Source organism: Schistocerca nitens, chromosome 5 (genome assembly GCF_023898315.1).
Source record: "Schistocerca nitens isolate TAMUIC-IGC-003100 chromosome 5, iqSchNite1.1, whole genome shotgun sequence".
Taxonomy (NCBI): Eukaryota; Metazoa; Arthropoda; class Insecta; order Orthoptera; family Acrididae; genus Schistocerca; species Schistocerca nitens.
Window position 1 is genome coordinate 619,611,779 of NC_064618.1, and position 17,601 is coordinate 619,629,379.

The following is a 17,601-nucleotide window of genomic DNA, read 5'->3' on the forward strand; positions in this document are numbered from 1 at the left end:
GTATCATGGCTTACGGTATGCACATATGTGCAGTGTGCAAGTTTCTCCTCCATCTGGTCTATGTGATAGTTTCTTGCTGTCGTCACAGGACATCCGTTGTATCGCAGAAAGGCACCAACCCTAGCAGTGAAGTACAATGCTTCATTTGCTTTAAAAGATAAAAATTTAAAAGATGAGTAGCAAAGGAGGAAAGAAATTATAGTGACTGTAATAAATTAAAAACTTAACTGTTCATTCTTAATATACAATTAAAACAGAAAGTAGCTGATCTTCTGCCTGTATCTACATAATGTGTGTTCATATGCTTCTAGCCTTGAAAACAGATAAATTAACAGGAAAAACGGAGTGCTTTGACCTCAGTTTTCACCCTTTAGCATTGACTGACTATTTGTAATGCCCAAATAGTGGTATGAGCTATGAGTATAACATGATTTATTAGCAGAGCTTCAAAAAATTAGAATCAATAGTATTCAACCACTTATCACCTTCTGAGAAAAGCAGCGAACGGTGGGCAGATTAAGTTTTATTTGCCTATTCAATTTAGTATTTTGATTTTATGTAAGTTGATACTGAGTGAATCAAACATTTTCAAGCTATGTTCAGTTTCTACATTTATTACAGGAAATAATAGGAATCAAAAACTGGTCATTACAGAAACAACTATTTTCTGCATTTTAACAGTAGATTAAACTGGCATGGAAAAAAATGTGATATAACCAAAAACCGGTTGTTTCAGTGATAAACACCATCCCTAGTCTGAAAGCCATTCTGATTACTGCTTAGGAACTTGTGGCCATTTGTATATTTGTTGATATGGTGCTTCATCAATTTTTATCGTATTTAGGAGAACGTTGAGAGAGTGATATTGGTGTATTGTTTTCGTCTTATGCTTTCCACTGTTTTTAAGTAATGCTCTCGTTTCTGAGATTTACAATCTTTTTGGAAACACTGCTTCACTAAATAAACTTACGTATTTACTGACCGGCTTTACATGCCTCTTATCTGACAGCAAAAGTCAAAAATACAAAATGCAGTAGGCAGTGAAGTTAACTGTAACCTGTACAATCCAAAAATGGAAAAATGATATTTACTACTTTATGAAGTGCAAGTTGTAATGTGCATTGAGAATTCCATACCCTGCCAAAAATTTTCTGGAAAGTTAAATTGTCTAATTGGAGTATTTTAAAAACTAACATGTTATTGTAGGCAAGCTACTCATTTTCACTTTCTGAAAAATCAGGGCTACAATACTATAATAGTGAAATTTTGAGAGGATCATGTTTGAAATTCAAGCATTATGGCATACAATAATTTTGAATAAGTATGATTTTTTAAATACACAATTCTTGGAAAACATAAGTTGTTTGTTACATAGTAGAGAGGCTTTCAATTAATGTAAGTCTGTCCTAAAATAAATAATTATTATTCGGTTCAAATTTTGAAGAGCATATGGTTTTAGTGAAATGTAAATGTAGAGTAGCTCATCAAGGAAAATGTTTCCTTAAAACGAATTTTATTGTTTAATGCTGGCACACGTGTTTCGGCCACCAAAATAATTTTTTTGGTACCATTTACAGCCAGTGTGGTTTTCAGACCTTCTGAGAGGCATTTTGTAGACAGTGTTATAACTATGTTGTTGTCATGAGTGGTCTGAAAACTGTACAATTGAGTAATAAAGTTTTGTGAAATACAGTATGTATAAGAATTCAGCAATTTCAAATATTCATGATATATGAATTGTGTGTAGATAGATAGATAGAGATAGAGGAAGAGGAGGAGTAGAAGAAGAAGAAGAAGAAGAAGAAGAAGAACAGTGAAATTGTAGCAAGTGGAGCTAATACACACTGCTACATCTCAAGCCCTCCTGCAGACATTGCTGGATGAGCACTGCTAGAAGAAAGGATATTGTGGAAAGATGGTCTAGTCACAAGGTGGGGGATTGTTTCTGAAATGAAAGATTCATTCAAGCAGTGTCAGTACAACAATATATGCAGGAGAGCTTATGTAAAGGTTTGAACGTAGGAGAGAGATGTTGGAAAAAGTGAAGTTGTAAGGATGGGTCACAATTTACACATGGATAGTTCATTGGATAAGAAAATTGCTTGTGGAAGGCAAGGTTTCTAGTCTTGAGTCTTGGTCCAGCATGCAGTTTCCATCTGCTAGGTGGCAGAATCTGCCTGCTGAAGAATTTAAGGAGCCTAAATAAATCTAGAGTATCATTTTCTTGTTTTGATTAGCTCTCAAAAAGATTACTACAGTGCCATCGCCATTAAAATATCATAAGGTTTTAAATTTATGTCAGTGTTGTCCATTTTCGGCTATGTAAAGGCTGTGCATGGATCACAGGTAAAAATGGTGTGTGTGTGTGTGTGTGTGTGTGTGTGTGTGTGTGTGTGTGTGTGTGTGTGTGTGTGTGTGTGTGTGTGTGTGTGTTGACGAAGGCCTTAATGGCCGAGAGCTTTATTTATTTGTGACAATCTTTTTGTTGTGCGCATCTGAAACTACTACTAATCAATTTTTACAAGATAGAAAATATCTTGAACTGGAATAAGATGTTGAAACAAAACGTTGACCAAAAAGTAGCTGCTATACTGAGCTGCCTAAATTATGTGCTACACATTGTTGGAATCAGATGGAAATATGAAGAAACAATATTGCTTATGCTAAGAGAGTATTTTGTCAAGAGAGAACTGATGTTGATAGCCATATTTAAATCTGTTCTAAAATAGGTCAGTGAATGAATCGTGCTAATGCACAGCTGAAGCCATACAATGATGTAGTAGATTTACGAATTTATCTAAAAAATTTTATGAAATAGGATGACATGGTGGTTAAGTAGCTGGAGTTGAATCTCAAACTAGTGAGGTTCAGATTCACAAATATTAAGTGTGATTTAGATTTTTCGTGATTTTTCTAAATTACTGTCTGCAAATGCCAATCTTGTTCCTCCAAGAAACCCATGTCTAATTTCTTACTCCTTCTTTGATGAAATGAGTTACTGTGCCGTTTATAATAACATTGATGCTGATGGTATATTACACCTTAACCTTCCCTCCACCTTTCTTTTTAACTGCATGGATACCCTGATGATAGTGCCCATTGGCGAAAGGATCTGGTTTACATGAGCTTAGACATGTTCTTGTTGTTGGTACCAGAATGAGATTCTCCACTTTATTGTTCACAGTATGTTGGGTAAATATGTCAGGACAGATTACAATTATGTGTTAGAACAGAACTGAAATGTGAACCACTGCCTTTCAGGTAGTCTGTTATTTGCTGTATGAGTGAAACTGGTCTACGTTATGGTATAACGAAATAACGTCCTTGCCTTTACTGAAACTAGAACTGACGTATTATGTATGAAAAGTGGTGTAAGGCAAAGGCTGATAAATGAGGTGTCCAGAAGCAATCTGTAGTAAATACACTTTTTCTTGAAAATGAATTACTGCCACCATTTTGTTCTCTGTGCCATCATCTATTGATTAGGTCCTTAAAACACAAGCAAAACAGTTTGTGTCTGCCATAAAACAAACCTGCAAAGTAGGCTACAGGTGCAAAACTCGAATCCACTTGTGGTTGCAAAGCGAAACTAAGTGAATCCATTGCTTGACAAAGTAACAGAACTTAGTGTATCCTTAGCAAGCACCATTGTCTAAGAAGCTTTGAAGATGCGAAAATCACTTTGTACAAGTTATATATTTTGCCTAAATAATGCTGCTTTCCCAAGGTATTACTTTGTAAACGTTAATTGTGGGTCCGTGTGTGGCAGTTTCGTCAAGTTCTTCAGACTTCACGCTACTGTAAAACAAAAAACAGTAGCAAGCTGCCTGTTACCTATCCGTTTTTCTTGATTTGGCTTGCTTGTGAGTGCATGTAGAACATTTATCTTGTTTTTTGTTGTATAAAATGTGCAGAATGCTTTGTCATTTCCTCCATAGTTATGGATATTAATGATGGAATACGTGTATGCATGCCTCAGGAAAGGTACAGTAGCGTGCCACCTATCCCACCCCTTGACAGAGGAAGTTCTGGGGTGAGCCTTTCTTATTATGTAGACTTCTGATGGTAACCTGAGTGTTGGGCACTCTCTGAAGTGAGCTGCTTGTTTTCTGGATTGTTCTTGGCAATCACCAGGAATGAAGATGATGCTCTCTGCACCTGGGTGGATTTGATGCATGTCATTGTGCTGCGCACACCAAATCCATTGCCCTCCAGGGGATATTTTTGGAAGTCATGAACTGTACAGTTTGGAAAACTCTTGAAGACCACCTTGATGAAATTGTCTGGGACCACAGCTTAGGTGTAGAAAGGAAGGGAGAGCTGTGCTGTCTTGCTTGTGATTGTCTAGAGGTCTCCGACATTTGAAAGTTGGACTCTCACATTGTTGACTCCTGTAACCCTCACAGTGAAGACAGCAGTCGTCCATTGTCTGAAGTGCTGCAGAAATCCTTAATAGTCCTTTGTAATCTCCATGGTGACAGGTGGAAGTCGAAGCACGGACTGCTCACCAAGGAGTGCCAGATGGGAGTTGGCTTTGTCTGCATTCTTCTGGTTCTCGGTTGTCTATGCTGCCATCTATGTTGGTAGCCCCTGCTCTGCCTGCCTGGCAGTGAGTACCAGATGGGAGCTGGCCATGTCTTCTGTGGATTCATAGTTGGCCATTCACAGAGCCTTCCTCTGTTCCACCACAAGTGATTGATACCAGTTGGCAGACAGAATGATGGTGGCCGTTACTGTAACCAGAATTTTTGGTTGAATAGAAAAGGTTCTTGTTATAGCAAGAATAAACACAATTTATGGACCATAGTACTTTTTAGAGCAACATGTAAGCTACAGGTTGTGCGTAGCACTGAACGTATTGAATGGGCAACAGTAATACAGTATAAGGAATAGACGAGCACTCGTTTTCGATTGCTTAAATAATACTGTTTACTTGGTGGCTCACTAGAGCGTGCCAGGAGACCTATCCAGGTGGCCTCTATAAGCGGGCCTGTGAACGGTATGGATGCACGATCTCTGAAATGGCGTGCATCATGAATGAAGGTACACCACTCCTCTCTTCTTGGGAATGGGAAAAAAACACACACATACATAAAAACAGAGCGTGTGGTGGTGGTGGTGGTGGGGGGGGAGGGGGACAGAGACCAGCAAGTAGTGGTGGGAGTGATGAGGGGGCAGTTAGGCACACTGTCCCCCCTTTCGTGACAGGCCGTAGAGCAGGACTGGGGACGGTGTTTCTATAACAAGTTCCCGTCAAGGTCAGCAGTGAGTGCATCACAGGCCAGTCAGAGATGATGGCTGCACAGGACCCAGCAATGGAGGTGGCGGTGGCTGCGGCACCAGGTGCATTGGGGGCTGCGCTGGTGACTGCAGCCAGAAGCAGGGGCCCAAGACAGCGCTCTACCATCCGATGGCCATGCTGCGGTGTGGATTGGACCATCTGCAACACAGGAATGGGCATCATTGGGGGCGGGTGAAGCACTGTGCCCTCTGGAACAGACCCCACTGTGTGCGGCTGCAGCTGGTCGAAGTGATGCAATGTCTCCCTGTCAGGAGTGTGGACAGTGCCAGTGCCAGTTCCAGCGACACTTGATGGCAGGAACCCAGTTCAGCCAGGGGCTGAAATTTACAAGTCTAAACAGGCGCAACTGGCCGTAACTGTCAAGGAGCCAGTGACGCCAGTGGACACAGGAACTGATGGAGGTGGAGAAGGGTTTCTGGTTGGCGTCCATGTAGGAGTTACGCCAGGCTCTTATCACAAACATGCTGGCGGGCCATCGGTTTGGGGCTAGAGGGCCTCCTATGACTGACATGCAGAAGCCACAGTACATTACAGCATGAGGAAGCAGAAATCACAATCCGGGGAGCAGTGTCCTCCATAGCTAACAAAAGAATTTCATCAAACACAGAAATGGTGGGCTGGAGGGAGAAGTAATTATGTAAGGGATCTCAGGCACACCCCACATGATTTTCCGGTCAACTGTGTTGCACAAAAGAAAAGACGCAACTAGGATTGGCGGCAATGGTCAATACTATCAGGGCAATAGTGATGGAAAACCATCAACTGCATTCTGGTTCTCAGTGTCTAAATAGAAACAAAACTATGCATCCTGATCGAACGCCAAGTCTGGCCTAGTCGGTAGGCTACATAAGACATTGGCATTGGTGTGTTGCACAGTTGGCCAGTAATGGATCTGGTAATGATAACTGGAGAGGAAGAGAGCCCACTGCTGCAAATGATGCGCTGCCTTGTCCAGCACGAAAGCCAAAGGATTAAAAACAGCAACCAACAGTTTGTAATCCATGATTAAATGGAAATTAGAGCCATACAAGGAGACTTGAGGATGACCACACTTGTTAATGCCTTTCCAGTTTGAGAACATCGTTGCTGAGTGGGAGTTAGCCTTGGAATCGTAAGCAGTGGTTCGTTGAGACCCGTCTGCATATGTGTGTGCTAACTCATGCCAAGACCATGCTGAGAGGCATTTGTAGCCAACACGAGATGCTGACCTGACTGAAAAGTGGTCAGAGAATGGGACAGATAGAATCTTTGATTTAAGGAAAGCTTATAATTGGTCACAACCTGGGGACCAGAAAAGAGGCAAATTTTTAAATAAAGTGCATGCAGAGGCTGAGCAACAGTGGATGCATCCGGTGAAAGCTTAAGGTAGTTTGCAACTTTACCTAGAAATGTATGCAGTCCCTTAATAGAGGTTGGCCACAGCAAAGCTGCAACTGCATCAGCATTGTGATGCAATGGCCTGGCCCCTGTGCAAGAAACATCAAACCTAGGTATGCAGTTGATGGATGAAAAAATTGAGATTTGGCAAGATTGCACTTGAGATCTGCAGACTGCAAAACAGAAAACAACAATCAGAGATTTCTAAGGTGGTCTTTGGTGGAAGAACCCAAAACATTGATATCATCGAGATAATTAATGCAGCTGGGCACAGAGGCCATCACCAATTCTTAAAAAAGAAATTGAAAAATTGCGGGTGCGCTAGTGACACCAAAGGTAAGTGTTGATATTGGTATAGGCCGAAACATGTAATGACAACAAGAAGGCACTTAATGGCCTCATCCAAGGGGTGCTGGAAGTACACTTTCTACAAATAAATCTTGGAAAAGTAGTGGCTGTGTGATAATTTTGGGAGAAACTTGTCAGGTTGTGGCAAAGGGTATGTATCAATCAAGGAATGTGCATTAATCATGACACTGAAGTCGGCGCAGAGGTGAAGCTTACCCGTGGACTTCTTAATGATGTGGTGGCGAAGCCCATTCACTATAAGAAATAGGCCGAATGACATTGAACAATGTCAAACCTTCTAATTCAGCCTTGACTGAGTTGCGCAATGCAACAGGCATCTGCCATGCCCGAAAAAAATGAGGGCAGGTGGACTCTCATGGTAAGTGGGCCTGAAAAATGGTAGCACAGCTGAGTCCAGGGGGAAGCAGTGACGAAAACTCAGACCAGAGGTATTCCTGTTGCTGATCCAGAATTTGATCTGACACTAAATTTACCTAATTGGCAATGGAGAAACGGAAAGCAATAAATGCATCTAACCTGAACAAGTCTGCAGTATGGGAATGGCCCACAACAAGGCAGGTGGGAGGGCAAACAACAGATCTGTTAGATATAGGAGTGGAAAACTGACCTAGGATTGGAATCTGCTGTTTATTGTAGCTAACCAACTTCCTGTGGAACCTGTGTGAGGGGAGGAGAGCCCAAATCAATGCACGTTCTTGCATTTACTAAAAATCACTGAAGCTTTCGTGACCATTTGCATTTTTAGCAGTTTACTAAACTCACATAAGTGAATTAATAATTTGTCCATGGGACCAAATGCCATCTGAATTGGAAGAGCATTAGAGAAAGCAAAAGTGAGGGATGTTGATTTGCTGCCCAAAAGTTATTTTCAGGCAGAATTGGGAAGAAAATGAAAATCATGCTTTGTACATGAGTATAATCTGTGGTGAGGAGGATTTTGAGTTTAAAATTCACCCAAAGGATAGTGAGTTCCAGTGTAATTTAGACTGGGCAGGATTAGACTTGTAAGATTGTGACAGCTTAATTCCTTTCAAATTTTTGGTTAATGTCATATACGCCATAATCACAGTCAGTTGTCATGAAATATTTTTCTTTTCTCCGTTGTACTTGTAGTAAAGTGTCTTTTTTCTGTTATGTTATGATAATATATGCACATTCATCTCTACATAAGCAAAACTGTGTAGATCCAAATGCAAAGCTCGGCAAATCCAAATTATTTTTCTTTATAATTTATAAAGGAAAAGCTGGATATTTCAAGGACTGTCATAAATATACTCCCTAGGTAAACATAAATTATGACGAAAAGGAATTTTGAATATCTGCCATACGAAGGAAGTAATGGGAGGGAGGGGGAGGGGGTGGGGGGGAGAGGGAAGGTTCTGGTGCACTCTCTACATTTTGCTTCTGAACATCTTAAATTGTGTACTTTGTCATTATTTCATTCCTTCGAAGGACACTGTATGTCTCTCTGGACATTCTTCTAAAGGATATTTTTTTCTTTTTCAGATTTTAAAAATTTTCTTTCTTCTCATTTTTCCTTCAGCTCATGATGAAGACAATATTAATTTTGAAAACTGGGGATAGATAATTTTTTGTGTTGGTGTTGCTCTTGCCTATAGCCTTCCATTTCTGCTTAATAGTAAAGAACAAAGTTTTCTTTCATGGAATATGGTTTAGAATCTTTTTGTATTTTAAGTTGGTGTTTCAGTTATGTCTGCAATTCTTTCTCTGTCCTGTCATCGAATTTGCTTTAGATTTAAAATTATATTGAACTACAAACTACTTTACAGGCATGCTTCTCATACAACATTCCAGGTTGGTGACATGTGTTTATCCTGCTGGCAATGATGATGTTATAACAGCTCCTTATAATGCTGCTCTAGCCACACAACAATTGACAGATCATGCCGACTGTGTCTTTCCAGTTGGAAATAAGGTACGTTGACACTTATTACCTCCCCCCCCCCCCCTCTCTCTCTGACAACCATCAGCCATATTAGTTAGACTGTTTTGTGTATGTAATCATAAAGAATCTGTTGCTACAGGCTTCAACATGAATAAATATTCTGTGGAGTGTTAGATTAGTTACAATATACTGTTTGTCCTGTAGCCCTATAGTGAGGAGATCCACAAGGATATGGAACATCATATCAGAGAAACAGAAATACAAAATAATACGAAAAGGGTAGTTACTCACCATATAGTGAAGATGCTGCATCACAGATTGGCACAACAAAAAGACTGTCAAAAAGTAAGCCTTCGACCAACAAAGCCTTCGTCAGAAACAGACAGCACACCCACCCACCCACCCGCCAAACACCCCCCCCCCCCCCCCCCCCCACACACACACACGTGACCACGCAGTCTCTGGCTGCTGAGGCCAGTCTGGTCTGGCCTCAGCAGCCAGAGACTGTGGTCATTTCTGAGTGAGTTGTGTATGTGTGTGTATGTTGTCTGTTTCTGATGAAGGTCTTGTTGGCTGAAAGCTCACTTTCTGACTGTCTATTTGTTGTGCCTATCTGCGACTCTTATCAAGAGATAGCAACTCTTGTAGCACAACTACACCACCACTTTACATTAATGAACACCTTTAATGCTCACAATCCTGTGTGGGCCAATGATGCTAAGACCGGTGGGGGATAACTGTTGGGAAGACTTCTCTTGGACTTGGAACTTTGCTTATTAAACATAGGCATTTTAGTGCTGCCTGTGTTACCTACTCTGTCTTTCAATATGCACCCCAAGCCTTACCACCATAATGTTGTGGAATGTCCATGGGGACCTGTGCAATAGTGACATCTCTTGATCATGCTATCCCTACTGTATTGAAGCACTGACAAATTTTTGCAACACTGGTCTCTTAGAATAGCTAACAGTACAGCCTATGTCTCCAAAGTGCAGAATCAAATCTACCAGGAGAAAGAAAATAGTGAGTTGGTGCAAAATTCTGCTTCTGTGATTTTAACTGCTACGGAAGCAACATTACCTTTTTTGACAGGACCACCATAGGAAATCTTTGTGCCGATTGTGCGATGAAATAGCTGAGGCATCTGTAGAACAGTGAAGGGTGCTACAACACTATAAATGCCGTCCCTCTGTGACCAAGTTAATTACATTTAAATTACTCAGAGCAAAGGCAAGGTTTGTAATTAAAAAGTCTTGGCAACAGCACATCTGCTTTACGAGGACACGTGTTCCATCCAGATATCGGCTGAACTTTGCTGTATTTGTGGGCAGCTACTACCCACAGAAATTTCTAGCATTTCTCATAAAAATGACATTATTAACAATTGCCTGAATATTGATGAACTTTTTGCCACACACTTTGCACAGAAAAATCTGCATCCCGTAATTTCTGCTATACCTTTACAAATTATCCACATCTAGCGGAACACAAAACCTTATCCTTTCACCTGCAACATCTAGAAACTTAACATTGGTCCTTTTAATGAATGGGGACTCAATAGCCTTTTAGCTTCATATCAAGATATGCCCCAGATATCAACAAATACACAACCAGGTTCTTCAAAACTGAACAACAAAATGGTTTCATGGAGATTTTGAATCGAATATGCAAGAGGCAGTTTCCCCATCAGGATTAGGGTGAGCATTGTAGTACCCATCCTGAAACTGGAGAAAGGGGCAAACAACATAGATAATAACAGACCAACTTGTCTAACAGTTAATTTATGTAAATTATTGGAAAGAATGATTAATAGGTGACTATGTTGGTGTTTAAATTCAAAATTACTCCTGTCTCAGTTCATGTGCAGCTTCCAAGAATCTCAGTTTACCCCTGACCACCTGCTGAGACTAGAGTCTGCAATCAGAGGCATCCTGGCACACTAAAGACAATTGATTACCATATTGTTGGATTTTAAAAAAGTATGTAACACCATGTGGTGCTATCACATTTTGTCTGCATTACAAGTGTAGTGGTTTTTTTCCCATTTTTATGCGGAACCTTTTATGACACAGACTGTTCTGTGTTTGAGTTGGCCTGACCTTTAGATACATGCATGAGAATGGAGTCCCACAGAAGTCAGTGGTACATGCAAACTTCTTTGCTATTGCAGTCAATGATATCATGACTACTATGGGGTCTGTGAGTCTCATTGGCATTATGTGTACGTGACTTCTGTATGTATTACAGCATGACATTAGTCCATGCTGCTTAATGGCACTTTCAGAATGCTACACGAAAGGCACAAGATTGGGCTCAAAAGCAAGCTACTATTTTTCCCCAAAGAAAACTTGTGTAGTGCATTTTTGCGAACTTCAGTCTACGTTCCTGGCCGCAGGTTTACTTAGGAGACCAGCTTCTAGAAGTAGTTGATCAATTCTACTTGTTAACATTATTATTTGATAGTAAACTAACGTGGACGCCATCTGTACGACAACTCAGGAATAACTGTATGAGGAAACTAAACACTCTGTGTTTCTTCGCAAAAACCTCTTGGGGAACGGATTGGAGAGGTTTTATTAAGGTTTTATAAAATGGTAATTTTTGTCTCATGTAAACTATGTATGTGTTGCTCATCGCTCAACAACACCATCTGCAATAGTCTTATTGGACCTTGTAAGATTAGGAGCTGGAGCTTTCAGTACAAGCCCAGTCAATAGCCTCCTTTGCAAAAGAGGCATCACATCTTTTAGAGAATGATGCCAGCTCCACCTGATGAACTATGCAGTCACTACCAACCAGCAGCCTGAACGACCTTGTTATCCAATGCTTCTTTGCGTTTGTACCGTTTCACTCTGGTGGGGAACAAGAACTCAGTAGAGCTGCTATATGCACACCAACTGTGGGCCCTCCTTCACCTGCTGCATCTGACTCAGTGTCCACCGCCTCCGACATTGCTGAGGCCGGTGCGGTTGTTGTCTCTTGTGGCCCTGCTGATGCCTCTGGCGCTGACCACTATCCTTGACAAAGACATTGCTATGGAGACGCCATTCACGGTCCTGCCATGTGACCTCTCATTAGAGGGGGTACGATGTGCCAAACTGCCCCCTCATCACTTCCTCTTCTACTTGCCGGTGCTTGCCCACATGATTCAACAGCTGCCATTGTTGGGTGATGGAATGGTCTTCAGTGCCATCATTGGCATTTTTCATGACTCAGTGTCTTGTGAGATCATTGCGTTTTTTCACAGTACCAGTGCTTTTTTCGGTACCAGAGTGCTTTTTTTCAGTAGCAGTGCTTTTTTTCAGTACCCTGAATTTTTTCTGTGCCCTACATTTTTCTGTGCTCATAGTTTTTGTGTGTGGATGTGGTTTTCCTCCCTCCTAGAAGGGAGGAGTGATGTACCTTCGCCCAAGATGTGCGCAGTTTCAGAGATTGCACCTCCATTCAGTTCACAGTTCCACATATAGAGGCTATCTTGGTTGACCCCCAGTTACCCCCTGGTGAGCTGCTAAAGAAAAAGTATCATTTAAGCAATCACAAACAACTGCTTGGTCTATTCTGTGCCCTAAATTACCGTTTTCCAGTCAATGTGTTCAGTGGTACACACAACCTGTATGTTACGTATTGCTTTGTAGAGTACTATGTTCCAAAAAGTGTGTTTGTTCTTGCTGTAACAGAAACATTACAACTGAGAGCCCTAGACACTGACATTCGGTCACATCCCAGATACCATATCTTGAGGGTGTGGGACACAGAATGGCAAAATACCGCACATACCAACAAACACCGAATCATTACAAGATACTACTAAAGAGTTGTTGAACTTCACTCCTGGCCCTCTGCAAAGCAGCAGTCATTCTATGCTGCTTATGTATTGGTCACACCAAACTTGCACCTGAATATCAGAATATTACTTGCAAAGAGGAACCTCTACCCCCCCCCCCCCCCCCCCCCCCAATTCTGCGTGTGGAGCTCCATTGACTTTACTTCATATAGTCAAAGAATACACTGTCTGAACTGACCTACAAATAAACTCTTAATTGCATGTACTTGTACCTGAAATGCTAACAGAGCACACAACAGCTACTGATCACATCTTACATTTTTTAAAAGAGCATACAATAAATATAAAGCCCATGTTACACAATGCATCTAATGTGTACATATGCATATTTTTTTATACATTTTGTTATCCTACGACCTCATATTATTGATAAAACGTGTGCCCAGTTGTGTTGCAGTCTGGTTGTCACATTATGTTTACTGGCAACTGGTAAATGTTTTAAGAGTCTGGCCTTCAGCAATAGAATATCAAAGCCCAACATTTTGAAAGTTATTGTGGGTGTCTGCACTAAAATTCGCAACACTGCAGAGGACTAATACTTAAAGTTGGACTAAAGAAAATTGCAACACCAAAACATAATTAATGTAGAGTAATGAAATTTCGGGAATGGCTTTGTCTAGTTAACATATCCAAGTGATTGGCATTGAAAGACCACAGGTTAATGTATGTGCAGGATAAGCCATTGCAAATTTAAAATGCTAGTATGTTTATAACTGGTGTAACTGCTCAAATGTTGATTGCACAGCTTATGTATTGGTCACAGGTGCTGTACAGGTGCCGTACGTCAGTTTGTGGGGTGGAGTTCCATGAATACAAGGACAGCTAATGGTGGTTGTGGATGGTGCTGGAGTTGTCATCTGATGGTATCCCAAATGTGCTCAATTGGTGACAGATCTGGTAATCAAGCAGGATAACACAACATGTCAACACTCTGTAGAGCATGTTGGGTTACAACAGTGGTATGTGGGAAATGTTATGCTGTTGGAAAACACCCCTGAAATGCTGCCCATGAATTGCAGCACAACAGGTCAAGTCACCAGACTGACATACAAATATGTGGTCAGGGTGCATGTGATAGCCACAAGAGTGTGCCTGGTTTCATACAAAATCGTACCCCAGACACACAACTCCAGGTGTTGGTCCAGTGACAGATCGTTTGCAGGCCCTCAACTGGCCCTCTTCACCAGCATACAGTTGTCAGTTGCACCAAGGCAGAACCAGCTTTATCAGAAAACACAACAGACCTCCATCCTATCCTCCAATTAGTTCTCTCTTGACAACACAGAAGTTGCAAATGGTGGCGGTTTGGGGTCAGTGGAATGCATGCTACAAGGCATCTGGCTCAGAGCTGTCCTTCAGGCAACCGTTTTGTAACAGTTTGTTGTGTCACTGTGGTGCCAGCTGCTGCTCCAATTGCAGTATGATGCACCAAAGCCATATGCTGATAGTAGTGACACATGGCCATCCAGAGCTCGGTCTTCTTGCAACCGTACATTTCCATGACCACTGCTGCCAGCAATCATGTACAGAGGTTTGTTCCTGCCAAATCTTTCTCCACCATCACGGAAGAAACAGCCAGCTTCTCGTAGCACTATTACACAATCCTGTTCAATCTCAGTGAGATGTTGATAAGGTCTTCTCGCGACCTTACATTTCTGTGACTGCCACTGCAAGCAATCACATACAGTGGTTCATTCATGCCAAACCTTTCTGCAGTATTGCAGAAGGAACATCCAGCTTCTCATAGCCTTATTACATGACCTCGTTCAAACTCAGTGGGGTGTTGAAAATTGCGGCTTGGTTGCCTTAAAGGATTTTCTTGACTAAATCAGCTCACTGCGACCAATCTCGAGGGTAACTAATGCTCACAACTGTTACAGCATGTAATTAAAACAAATCTGATTTGCATCCTCATAGTGGTTCTGCTAGTGCCACTCTTACGCAACTGGCATGAAATTTGAATAGACGTCATGTTTTAGATGTAGGAACGTGCCAACCAATTTTCATTTTTGTCACACAGCTCCCTCTTGGTGTTGCAATTTTTTTCCAACAGTATATTTTTGAGTGTCAAATATGTAAATGTGTCATTGAGACATTACTTTGATATAAAATGTTAGACATACCAACAGAAGCTGAAAAGAACAAAGTGGGAAAATAACTTTATGAGCTGTGGCAGTTGCCAAACTGCATTGATAAGCCATAAAATTAAATTATGTAATGTGGAGAAAATCTGGAAATAAGTAAAAATATTACTTTCAGTGAAATAGTTGAGCAGACTGAGTTTGAGGCTGTTTTCTACCTTCATCCCCAAAAATGTATGCGCTATTATTTAATAATCTTCTCAACTTATTTGCAGATCCAATAGATAGGAAACAAATAGCATTCCCCCTCCCCCCCCCCCCCCCCACAAACTGCTGGCTAGGTGTACTGTAATTACAAAAAACTCCACAGCATTGTATTACCAGTTGTTGTGGTTACTAGATACCATTTCTTATTAACTGACGTTGGGTGCAATGGACAAGTGATGATGGGATATATGTCAAATGTGAGATCAGCACACTACTTGAGAATATTGATGAAAGGTACATGACATTTATTTACCTCAGCAAAAATTCACTTCCTTGTAATAACATAACATTTGCACATTTGATACTTGTCTATGATGCCTTTCACCTGAAACCATACATCATGAAGCCCAACAGAGACTGCCAGCACCAGAAGCCGAAACATATTTTCAAACAACACACTGTCAAAGGGTATGTGTGTGTGTGTGTATGTGGAGGGGGCGGGGGGGGGGGGGGGCGCTAGCTGAAAACGTACGATATTCAGGCCAGCCACTATAAAATTCTCCTGAGTAATATTTGACTGCCTGTTGAGAAAGTGGAATTAATTATACAGACAAAATTACTTAACTGAAAAATCTGAAAGCATGTACCTCACAAGTGCTGATGTAGAGGACACTTCACTTGGACACCATAAACAATGATACTTGTTATGTGGAGAAATCTCTTCTAAGCACACGTCAGCAGAGTGGAAATTGCATGGCGTTGTGTGCCAGAGAAGTGCGAGAGAAGTTTTGCAAATATTTCAGTTCTACAGGTGTTGTACTGTGGCAATGGAAAGCCGTAAAGAAGTACAATTTTGAACATTAATAATATAAAAAAGCTACTTTTATTTTAAAATCAGTTGTTAATATGTTTCTGAATGTCATTTGTGATGGCCTTCATCACATTGACTTTTGTTTCTATTTAATTGCCGGGTTTGTCATCTTTTAGTACTCTACTCTGCAGCAACATATTGCTGCAACTTGTCATCATCTTTGTTGCCTTCAGTTGCCTCTCAAATGCCTTTCAAAGTGGGCAGTGTTGAGGTGCCCAGTTCATCTTTTTGTTTGTCTCATGCTTTTTGTTTGTTGAAATATATGGCTCCCTCTGTACTGGATGGGGTGAACTCTGAGGTACTGAAAGAGGGGTGGAGGAGGGGGGTGGCAGATAATTCTTGTGATTACTGGAAACAGAAAATTGGCTCAGTATTATACAACATACATGTTACAATATTTAACATGGAATTGATTATGCAAACTGTTGTTGCCTGTTTAAAGGTGTCTGTGTAAACTATTGTTTGTACAAAAACTTGTATGTAGGTGAATTCTGGAAGCACTATTTTGCTGCGATAAATATTAGAATAGAAACAAAATGTCAGTGGTGAACATCTCATTCCATTTCTTCGTACAACTACATGACTAGGGAATTGCCAATGCTATGTGTATGAGAACATGTCATCATTTTCATTGCATTCCACACGTATTGCGGTCTCCTCAATACTCTGAAATAATTGATGTGTTATTCACTTGTCTCTTGCAGTTACTGTTTATTCATTTCATTTCTTAATAATACTTATACAAGAGTCATTAATATTGCTCAAAGTAAAAAAAAAAAAAAAATATTACGTCAGTCAGTAACAAACTGTTCATTGGTGAACCATTGATAATGCTGAAAACTGTGCAGAAATGGTAGCATGAGAGAGTGACTTGTTTTCTCAAATACACTTCACTAATAACAACAAGTATACTCAATGAGTTGCAGTGTTGGATATGCATTTACATTCTTTCATCAGGGTCATTGTCTTATGTAAAGTAGTATTCCTACAAAGGAAGGCCAACAAAATGTTAATACTCAAAGTGTGGCTTGGCATATTTCTCACAGTTCTCCTCTCTGTAACATGGAACCACCACATGTTAGGTTGGTAAATGTGCTTTCTCACTTACTCTTATTTTTTATTTATGCACAGTAGTGCAACTGCAGGAAAATAAAATGGCTTTTGCATTCCTGATTTGTTGCCTCAGGCAAAACTGCTCACGCTCTTTCATCCACTATTGGGCGTTTCCTTCTTGATATGCTGAAATGAAGCAAAATGTAAAATCAAATCAAACACGAACTCTTAATGTTTGTTTGATCCATTCCATTTATAGAATACAACACAGTCAGCACAGAGAATGCTTTTCACAAGCAGCTTGTATTAAAGTAAGTCTGCCAGTAAAAAAATATTGCTTTTGTTTAGTTATTGCATTTGTGAGAATTTCCTCACTGAAAACTGCAGAAAAGCTGCAGCATGAAAGCATGAAGTTAGTTGCTAGCCACAGACATCAACATTAACAGCAGACCATTAACAATAATTAGAAGAATACAAACTCAGAATAACCAGAGAGTGAGCATGGAGGTGGTACCATTTGCTGGTACCTTAACTTCTATAGGCTCTCAGCTATGCTGCAGTCCCCAACTAATGTGTCCTACTACATTTACT

The 17,601-nt window shown here is 40.7% G+C and overlaps 1 protein-coding gene across 3 annotated transcripts in view; it reads left to right on the forward strand.

The window, feature by feature from the left end:
- Positions 1–17,601, forward strand: part of LOC126259279 (tubulin epsilon chain-like) — a 136,363-nt gene that overhangs the window by 75,545 nt on the left and 43,217 nt on the right. For all 3 annotated transcript variants that reach the window (XM_049955925.1, XM_049955924.1, XM_049955926.1), the window contains exon 5: positions 8,864–8,984. In XM_049955925.1, coding sequence (XP_049811882.1) covers positions 8,864–8,984 — 121 coding nt within the window. The remainder of the gene's footprint in view (positions 1–8,863; positions 8,985–17,601) is intronic.